The sequence below is a fragment of the Nicotiana sylvestris genome, chromosome 5 (genome assembly GCF_000393655.2).
Source record: "Nicotiana sylvestris chromosome 5, ASM39365v2, whole genome shotgun sequence".
NCBI lineage: Eukaryota > Viridiplantae > Streptophyta > Magnoliopsida > Solanales > Solanaceae > Nicotiana > Nicotiana sylvestris.
Genome location: NC_091061.1, coordinates 6,868,521 through 6,879,610, shown reverse-complemented (window position 1 = coordinate 6,879,610; position 11,090 = coordinate 6,868,521). Strand labels below are relative to the sequence as shown.

Sequence of the window (11,090 nt, the reverse complement as noted above, 5' to 3'; positions counted from 1 at the left end):
TCTCTAAAATATAGACATTCATCTTTTAAAACTCTATTTATAACACTCCCCCTTGAATGTCTATTCAACAGATAATGTGTCTCGTTAAAACTTTAACTAAAATAAAATCCAGTGAAAAAAAATTCTAGTAAAGAAAAAAGAGTACACATATCTAACAATACGCCTTTTGGTTGCCTCGTTAAAAACCTTGCAAAGAAAACCTAATGGGACAAAACCTTGTAAGGAAAAAGAGTGCAACGCGCATTAACTCCCCCTGATAAGAGCATCAATTCACATCCTTGAGCCTCCGTATCCCAATCTTGTACACTAGCTTCTTGAAGATTGACGTCGGTAGAAACTTGGTGAACAAATTAGCTATATTATCACTTGAATGAATTTGTTGCACATTGATATCACCATTCTTTTGAAGATCATGAGTAAAAAATAACTTAGGTGAAATGTGCTTTGTCATATCTCCTTTTATGAATCCTCCCTTCAATTAGACTATGCATGTTGCATTGTCTTCATACAAAATCGTGGGTAGTTTGTCACACTTCAAACCACATTTGTTTCGAATAAGATGTATTATAAACCTCAACCACACACATTCTCGAATTGCTTCATGAATAGAAATTATCTCAGCATGATTAGATGAAGTAGCCACGATTGATTGCTTAGTCGATCGTCAAGATATTGCAGTGCCTCCACAGGTAAACACATAGTCTGTTTGAGATCGAGCCTTATGTAGATCGGATAAATACCTAGCATCGGCATAACCAACAAGATCAGGACTATAATTATTGCCATAAAATAAGCTCATATCAGTAGTCCCTTTTAGATACAGCAATATATGTTTGATTCCATTCCAATATCTCCTTGTAGGAGCAGAGCTATATCTTGCTAAGACATTAACTGAAAAGGTTATGTCAGGCCTTGTAGTATTAGCAAGATATATTAGTGCACCAATTACACTAAGATATGGTACTTCAGGACCAAGTAGCTCTTATTCTTTTCTTGAGGTTGGAATGGATCCTTATTCACATCAAGTAATCGAACAATCATCGGAGTACTTAACGGATGTGCTTCATCCAAGTAAAACCGTTTCAATACCTTTTTTTATATAGGTAGATTGATGAACAAAAATTTCGTTTGCCAAATGTTCTATTTGCAAACCAAGATATAATTGTGTCTTTCCGAGATCTTTCATCTCAAATTCCTTCTTTAAATAATCAATTGCCTTTTGGAGTTTTGTAGGAGTTTCAGTAAGGTTTATGTTATCGACATATACGACAAGTACCACAAATTCCGATGTTGTTTTCTTTATAAAAGCACATGGACAAATGTCATTATTTATATAACCTTCCTTTACTAAATACTCACTGAGACGATTATACCACATTCATCATGATTGCTTTAGACCATACAAGATCTTTGCAATTTGATTGAAAATATTTCTCGGGACTTTGAATTATGTGCGTTAAGTATTTTAAATCCCTCGGAAATTTTTATGTATATCTCATTATCAAGTGAGCCATAAAGGTAGGCAGTAACCACATCCATTAAATTCATGTCAAGTTTTTCATAGACAACAAAACTAATGAGATAACATAATGTTATAGCATCCATAATAGATGAATATGTCTCTTCATAATCGACACCGGCCTTTTTGAAAATCCTTGTGCAACAAGTGTGTCTTATATTTTCTCATTCCTCTTGCGTACAAAGACCCATTTATATCCAACAGGCTAAACACAATTAGGTGTTTGGACTACGAGCCCAAAAACTTCACGTTTCGCAAGTGAATTCAACTTTGATTGGATTGCTTCTAGCCATTTTGGACAATCACGTCTTTGTCGACATTCACCAATAGATTGAGGTTCAAGATCCTCACTATCTTGCATAATGCTAGATGCAATATTATATGCAAAGATATAATCCACCACTATATCCAATCGATTCAAATTTGTCTCAATATCGATTGAATTTATTGATAGCTCCTTATTTTCTTGAGTCTCAAGCTCAGTGATTTCCTCATGAATCTCAGGATTGGTTAAATCGTGGATTTCTTCATGAGACTCTTTCGTAGTGCATCTTGATCATTTGTTTTCCTTTTTCTAGGATTTCAATCCTTAGAACCCAATGGTCGGCGACGTTTAGGCATGCTTTTGACTCATTAGATATGACACTAGAAGATTGTCCAACAGGAACATCAATACGGATTGGAACATTCTCTGCAAGGATTTGTGATTTTGTTATTCTTTTCAGATCTGTAAATGCGCCAGGCATTTAATTTGTTATTCTCTGCAAATGGATAATCTTTTGCACCTCTTTTTACAAATAGATGCACGTGGATCAAGATGAGACAATGATGGATTTTTTCACAAAATTTATGTTTGGTTTCAACAATTTCTCCCCCTAATTTTGGGAAAAGTGTCAATTCTTAAATGGGATATATTAGATTCATGACCTAAAACTAATTGCAACGGGAAATATTTATGATAATTTGTCGGCCTGAGACGAACAATGCTGCATGCAAAATGGCATGACCCCTAACAGAAGTAGGTAACCTTATTTCATGAGTAACGGTCTTGCTATCAATTGCAGATATTTAATCAAAGACTCTACAATACCATTTTGAGTGTGAACATGAGCTACGAGATTTTCCACTTTTATCCTAATTGATAAGTAATAATCATTAAATGCTTGGGAAAAACTCGGCAGCATTATCAAGTCTAATAGACTTAATTGGATTATCGAGGAATTGCGCCCATAATCGAATTATTTTTGCCATTAATTTTGCAAAAGTGAGGTCCAAAATGACAATAGGCACGCACGAGACCATCTAGAAGATGCATCTATTAAGACCATAAAATATCTAAATGACCCACTCGGTGGGTGAAGAGGTCCGCATATGTCCCCTTGTATACTTTCCAAAAACGCAAGGGGCTCAATCCCAATCTTTGTTGGTGATGGTCTAATAATTAACTTACCTTGATAACAAGAAGTGCAAGAAAATTTAATATTTAAAAGAATCTTTAAATTCTTTAATGGATGCTCATTTGGGTTTTCTATAATTCGTCCCATCATAATTAATCCAGGATGTCTCAATCGATCATGCCAAAGTACAAAAGTATTGAATCAGTAACCTTTTGGGTTACAATAGAATGTGCCTCAATTGCACCAATTCTTGTCCAATACAGGCCATAAGGCAAAGATGAGAACTTCTCAGTAACCCTTTTCTGGCCAGAGACATTTTTGGTAACGATAAGATATTCAAGATTATTCTCATCTATTGCCTCAATATGATATCCATTTCGGATATCTTTAAAACTCAACAAGTTCCTCTTGGACTTAGAGGAGAACATTGCATTATCTATGATAAATATTGTTCCCTTAGGTAGAGTTATAGTAACTCTTCTAGAGCCTTCAATTAGATTACTACTACCAGAAATTGTAGTAACATCTGTCTTATACATACTTAATTGAGAGAAATATTTTCTCTTTTTAAATATTGTATGTATCGTACATGAATCAATTAAATAAATATTTTTACAATTAAACTTTGACCCAAATTTGCTTTATGAGATATCCATATTTGCTTCTCATGGTTTGACATACAAAAGAAATATATGAATAACCACTAGTATTTTCACCGAAAAAGGAAAAAAACGAAGTTAAATCAATAATAGAGATCCAACCAAAATGAATATAGAACGAATATATTATTGAACGAGCCCTGTTGTAGTCACCGTGGAATTGAAGAAATATTTATGCTTGTTCAAATTGCTTCTTCCATAATGATTGTATTTTTTGAAACCAATTCAATTTGGACTAGTTCTACTAACGTGATACTGTTCTTATTCTTTTATTTTTTTTTATAAAAGTAACAGTATTCATTCGATAAATTAACATGATTATGAAAAATGAGAAGTTAACAAGATTTGATACTACTGGACAAAATAATCAACTTTGCAAATTTTGACTGGTATTATTCACAAAGAAGACAATACTCAATTCAGCCAAGTATGATCACTTCAACCTTGTGAGTCCTGATCTATAAATTAATAACCACTCAATCAAAAACTTGAAAAAAGAAACAATATTCTTTCGTAAGCCTCAAGTAATAAGGAAACAATAATATTTTACTTTGAACCATATACTGAAAATAATATTATCACATTTAATTAAAACAAATTAACACCATTTCATAAAATAAATAATACTACTTGATATTAATGACTACTACTCATGTAATGAACTATGATTACATGATGTTTATTAGCTAGCTATTACAAATAGGCAAAAATAAAAAAATAAAAAAGCAAACTACTCAATCATCTTTAACCACGGATCCATCACCGATCAAGTGATCTATGTTTCCATCAGGGTGCTCAAAGAAGTCTGCCACATCCAAGTGGGTGATATCAAATTCATTGTCATAGACATGATTAGCTTCTGGGTCTATTCTTTAGAGATGCTTGATAAAGCTCAACCAAATATTTTGGTGTACGACAAATATTTGTCCAATGTCCTTTTCCACCGCAACGATAACATTCAGTTTCTGAACCATTTACCTTTGGCTTCTTATCTTTCCCTTTCCACTTTTGGTGGTTATTTTTCTTTGGGGGGTGATTAACACCAGAAAATTTCTTCCTTGTCCAGGGCCATGACCACGACCACGAATAGGACCACAACCTTTTTCACTCTTAGCATAATGAGAATACACCTCATCCACTTCAGGCAATGGTGTGGACCCAGTGGGTCGATTTTCGTGATTTCTTATGAGCAATTCGTTGTTTCGTTCAGCCATAAGGAGAAGAGAAATCAACTCAAAATACTTCTTGAAACATTTCTCTCGGTACTGTTGTTGCAAGACCATATTGGAGGCATGAAACGTTGTGAACGTTTTTCAAGCATATCATAGTCAGTGATAGTATCTCCACAGAGTTTCAATTTAGAAGTAATTCTGAACATCGCAGAATTATATTCAGAAACAGACTTAAAGTCTTGGAGCCTCATATGAGCCCAATCATATCGTGCTTGGGGAAGAGTGACCAACTTTAAGTTGTCATATTTTTCCTTTAAGTCATTCCACAAAATAAGTAGATCTTTGACTGTGAGATATTCTATTTTCAATCCTTCATCAAGGTAGTGGCGCAAGAAAATCAAGGCCTTAGCACAGTCTTGGGTAGATACTTTTTTTTATCTTTAATGGCGTATCCAAGACCCATTGCATCTAAAAGGATTTCAGCATCCAACATCCATGTCATATAGTTCTTGACCGAAATTTCAAGGGCAACAGACTTTCTTTTCATAATATCGGTCATAATTAAAAGAGGAAAAAAGTTATACCTTAATCTTCTCAAAAAGCTTCTTGAGACGATAGAGTCTCGTGCTGATAACGTAAAATAAAACAGTAAAGGAGAATATTGCAAAGAAAGAGAGAGAATTCTTATTGATTTGGGATGAATTACAATAAAATAGAACCCCTCTATTTATAGGAAAAAAGTGACTTAGCCACCAAGTAATAATCCCTAAAATCTCTCTAAAATATAGACATTTACCTTAAATAAAACTCTATTTATAATAGAAAGCTTAATGTTGGAATTTGGAAAAAAAAATTGGTCTCCATCTCGGTATCCATATTGGAGCCTCAAGTTACCTGGACTCATATCATGTCAAACCCATTAAAAGTGGAAGTGTTTCCCTCTGATTGAGGATTGACGGATCCTATCCATCTCATTACAAGTCTTTGTTATTACCTATGGTATTGTATCGTATTGTTACTTCAAATACAATATTTATTTTTATTGTTACTTAAATTTTATTGTACCGTATCATTAATTTCGTCGTTACATAACGACAAAAAGTGTCACTTTATGTAATGACGAATTTGGTGTGGTGGCGCGTTACCTTGCTTTTTCTCTCGTTTTGTCCTTCTTTACTATTAAATAATTATATTTTATTCTTTTGTTGATTAGGTCAGCCATGGCGAATAAGAGAGAATTTCAGAGAAGATTGAGAGAAAAATAGCTCTATTGATAAGCTCTGTACATAGACAAAATGATAATAAATCTCTTTGTATTTACAGACTCTTTACTCTTTTATATACTAACCGACTGATAATGACATATAAATAATTCAACTAACTCTTCTCTACTTAACTTAACACCTAACTGACAGTTGTACATTGCTAAGTGACAGTTGTATCACCACTAACTTCCACACTCCCCCTCAAGCTGAGGGATGAATACAATCTCTTCATTTCCAGCTTGTCCATCTGATAGTCATGTTGTGGTCTGCACATGCTCTTTGTAAGTAGATCATCAATTTGTTCTTTAGTCCCAACGTGTTGAGTCTGAATCTTCCCTTCTTGAATCTTTTTTCTTACAAAATGACAATCAATATCTATGTGTTTTGTTCTTTTATAAAAGATAGGATTAGCTGCAATATGAATGGCATCTTTACTATCACACAACCTAACTGGTACAGGTACCTCTCTTCCCAATTCCTTGAATAGACCTATCAACCATGTAATTTCTGCTACAGTAGTAGCCATACTTCTAAACTCAACTTCAGCAGAACTTCTAGACACAGTTTCTTGTTTCTTAGATTTCTACGAGATTAAGGCATCACCAAATTTTACTACATAGCCAGTAACTGATTTTCGTGTCTCAACACAAGCTCCCTAGTTTGAATCACAGTAGGCTGCTAGCTTCAAAGTGTTGTCAGTTGGCATGAAGAGTCCAAGTCCAGGTACATTCTTGATGTATCTGACCACTCTCATGGCTACTTTCAAATAAAATTGCTTTGGTGCATGCATATGTTGACTGAGTACTTGAACTATAAATGCTATGTCTGGCCTGTTCATAGTTAAGTATAGTAGCCTGCCAACAATCCTCTAATAACCACCTTTATCCTTAAGTTGTTGATCATCAGCATCTGCCTTATTGTTTACAACTGTGTCAAATTCTATAGAAGTGAGTTTGTGATTGAACTCCAAAGGAGTTCCAGCAGGTTTAGCCCCTGCTAGCCCTGTTTCTGAAACAAGTTCAAGGGCATATTTTCTCTAGCACATGTGAATTTCGTTTTCTAACCTCGAGAATTCAATCCCTAAGAAATACTTCAGTTCTCCCAAGTCCTTCATTTTGAACTTGTTCTGAAGGTCCTTTCTAACTTGTTGAATGAGTGCTAAGTGAATACCTGTGACCAAGAGGTCATCAACATAAACAAGAACAATGACCAGCTCTCTTTCTTTCCTTTTTGGAAATAGAGAATAATCATAGTATGACTGCACAAACCCCATATCAGTCAAGGCCTCTGTCAGTTTTAAGTTCCATTACCTAGGTGCTTGCTTGAGGCCATACAAAGACTTGTGAAGCTTATAGACCTTCTTGTACTCCCCTTGGCTTGAAAAGCCATTTGGAATCTGCATGTAGACATCCTTAACAAGATCTCCCTGTAGAAAGGCATTGTGGACATCCATTTGAAAGATGTACCAACTGGAGGATGCAGCTAGAGCCACCACTGTTCTGACAGTCACCATTTTGGCTACAAGAGAGAAGGTTTCCTTGTAGTCAAGACCCTCTTGTTGACTATAATCTTTAGCATCCAGTCTTGCTTTGTATCTTTCCACCTCCCAGTAGACTTGTACTTTACTTTAAACATCCATTTGCATCCTATGGGAACCTTATCAGGTGGTAGATCAACAATATACCAAGTCTTATTGTCCTCCAAGGATAAGATCTCAGCCTTCATAACATTCACCCAATGTGGATCCTTGCTTGCTTAATCAAATGACCTTAGGCTCAAAAATAGTAGAATATGTAGCAACAGAAATCATGTAAGCAGAAGACAATTGATCATAGTTCACATATTGAGCTATTGGATAGGCACATGTGGACTGCTTAGTGTGCACTACATAGTCTTTCATCCAAATAGGAGGTTTGGACACTATGGAAGACTTTTTGAGAGGTGGAAGAGAGGCATGAGAAGCAGCAGTGCTAGGTACACCAGTAGACTGAGTAGGAGAAGGCATCTCGTACATAGGAGCTTCAATCTCTACTATGGGCTTCACAACTTCAGGACATGAGACAGGAGCATCCAGTGCTGAAAGCTGAAGAACTGGGAAGATTGGAGAATGACCAGATTGTAGATGTTGAAAAGGAAAGATATCTTTCTTAAGCACAATATCCATGCTAACAAAGAAGTGTTGAGTAGAGAGATCATAGAGAAGATAGACTTTCTGGGAAGATGAATACCCAAGGTGAACTGCAAAAAATGCTCTAGGACTGAATTTATCTGTCTTTCTCATATTAGTAGCATAACATAGGCCACCAAACACTCTCAAATGATGCAAGGAGGGTGGTCGAAGAAACAAATTCTCAAAGGGAGATTTGCCTTTCAACAGAGCATTAGGCAGCTATTCAGCAAGTAAACTACAGTAGAAACACACTCACCCTAAAACTTCAAATGGATTAAGGCTTGGAACCTTAAGGCTCGAGCCATGTTTAGAATATACATATGCCTTCGTTCTACTATACCATTTTGTTGAGGAGTGTAGATACATGAGCTTTGACGAACTATCCCAAAGTCCTTTAACAGAGAATTAATCTGAATGTTGACAAACTCAAATCCATTATCAGTTCTCAAACATTTTACATTACAACAGAACTGATTTCTAACCAATACCAATAAATCTATCAGAACAACAATTGAGTCTGCCTTAGTACTCAATAAGAAAATCCAGGTATATCTAAAGAAATCATCTGCTAGGGTCAGGAAATACCTCTTACCATCATGCGTAGGTACTCTATAGGGACCCCAAACATCAACATGTACGAGATCAAAAGGATGAACATAACAAGTATTACTGAGAGTAAAAGGTAACTTTGACTGTTTGGCAAGTGGACACACCGTACATAGATGATCTTTCAATTGTACAACTTTTAAACAATCAATATTTTTCAATACTCTCAAAGGAGAATGGGCTAATCTTCTATGCCACAAAGAAGTATTGTCACAAGTATTATTCATTATATCACCACTAGGTTTCTTACTTGAACTAGTTGTTAGAGATAGCTATATAAATGTTAGAGATAGCTATGTAATTGTCCCACATTGGAATAGGAGTAGTATCCCCTTTGTATAGAGTAGCTATAAATAGCACCTCGTGTATTGTATCACACACAATATCAATATATATCATATTTTCTCCCGTGCCTTCTCACATGGTATCAGAGCTATCGTGAGAGATTTATCGCTGTGCATAAATTCCAGCGATTCCGGGAAGTAAAATCAGTCACCGGAACCCTTTTTTTCCGGCGACTTTCAAAGTTGTTTTGCGTCTGCTTTGTCTCGGTCAGTGTTGTGCACAAAATCCAACACTACCACAAGAGTAGTCACTGTCCGGCGACCAAATCCCAGTGAAAATCTCCGGCGGTACTGTAGCTGTCCAAAGAAAATTTTCCGGCGAAGTTCCAACGTTGCGTGGGCCACCTTCCGGCCATTTTTTGGCGACGACTCTTCAGGACAGATTGTTTCCCTTGCAATTCCGAGCCTACCCATCCAGGTTACACCAAATTCCGACCACTTTTTTATTTTTCCGGCGTGAATAGTGATTTCAAAAAGTTGACTTCCGGCCATTTTTTGAAAAAGTTCCTTCAGAACAGTTGGGTCTTCTGGTAATTCCGATCCTACCCCTACTGTTTTTATTTCATTCCGACCACTTTGAATATTTTCCGGCTGCAACAGTAACTTTCCAACTGCTACAGTAGTTTACTATTCTGGTTCAGTGTTCCTTACTCTATTTTCAGTGGATTACAGTTGATTATTTCTCTTATTTGGTAATAATTTACAAGATGTCTTTGGGAATTGATGTTTTTGGGTCTAAAAGCATGAGTTCTGGAAACTCTAATGTTATGATTACCTCGGAACCTTTAATGGGAGGTTCAAACTACTTAGCTTGGGCTTCATCTGTCGAGTTGTGGTGTAAAGGTCAAGGTGTGCAAGATCATCTGATTAAACAGTCTAGCGAAGGAGATGAAAAGGCGATAGCGCTTTGGGCAAAAATTGATGCTCAATTATGTAGCATCTTGTGGCGTTCTATTGATTCTAAGTTGATGCCTTTGTTTCGGCCATTCCAGACATGTTATTTGGTTTGGGCAAAGGCTCGTACGTTATACACTAATGATATATCTCGCTTCTATGATGTGATATCACGGATGACAAACTTAAAGAAGCAAGAATTAGATATGTCTACTTACTTGGGTCAGGTACAGGCAGTCATGGAGGAATTTGAGACATTGATGCCAGTTTCTGCTAGTGTGTCAAAACAACAAGAGCAGCGACAGAAAATGTTTCTAGTTCTTACACTCGCTGGACTTCCTCATGATCTTGATTCAGTACGAGACCAGATTTTGGCGAGTCCGACTGTCCCTACAGTTGATGAATTATTCTCTCGATTACTTCACCTTGTTGCAGCACCAAGTCACCCAGTGATTTCATCACAGATACTTGATTCCTCTGTTCTTGCATCCTAAACAGTGGATGTTTGGGCATCTCAAGCTATGGAGAATAGACGAGGAGGCGGTCGTTTTGGGAGATCTAGACCCAAGTGTTCTTATTGTCACAAACTTGGACACACTCGCGAAATGTGTTATTCCTTAAATGGCCGTCCACCCAAAAATGCCTACGTTGCTCAGAGCGAGACTACAGGTAACCAGGGCTTTTCTGTATCTAAAGAAGAATATAATGAGCTCCTTCAGTATCGAGCAAGTAAGCAAACATCTCCACAAGTAGCCTCAGTTGCCCAGACTGACACTCCTATTGCTGGTAATTCTTTTGCTTGTGTTTCCCAGTCTAGTACTCTTGGACCATGGGTCATGGACTCAGGCGCTTCTGATCATATCTCTGGTAATAAATCACTTTTGTCGAATATTGTATATTCACAGTCTCTTCCTACTGTTACTTTAGCCAATGGATGTCAAACTAAGGCACAAGGAGTTGGACAAGCCAACCCATTGTCTTCTATCACCCTAGATTCCGTTCTTTATGTTCCTGGTTGTCCTTTTAGTCTTGCATCTGTTAGTCGTTTGACTCGTGCCCTCAAT

The 11,090-nt window shown here is 36.5% G+C and overlaps 1 protein-coding gene across 1 annotated transcript; it reads right to left on the bottom strand.

Moving 5' to 3' along the window:
- Positions 1-7,771: 7,771 nt before the first annotated feature.
- LOC104240235 (uncharacterized) lies at positions 7,772-9,546 on the bottom strand. Its single transcript, XM_009795018.2, has 2 exons — positions 9,370-9,546; positions 7,772-8,401 (listed from the first exon to the last, which is right to left on the bottom strand). Exons 1-2 carry the CDS (start codon positions 9,544-9,546, stop codon positions 7,772-7,774), a joined length of 807 nt encoding a protein of 268 aa, XP_009793320.1.
- Positions 9,547-11,090: the final 1,544 nt, after the last annotated feature.

Bases quoted from the DNA above. Each gene is read 5' to 3' on its own strand.
- LOC104240235 (XM_009795018.2), bottom strand. From the start codon at position 9,546: ATGGGTAGGCTCGGAATTGCAAGGGAAACAATCTGTCCTGAAGAGTCG. The intron at 8,402-9,369 runs GTAGTGTTGGAT...CTTGCTGAATAG, and splicing joins GGACAGTGACTACTCTTGTG to CTGCCTAATGCTCTGTTGAA.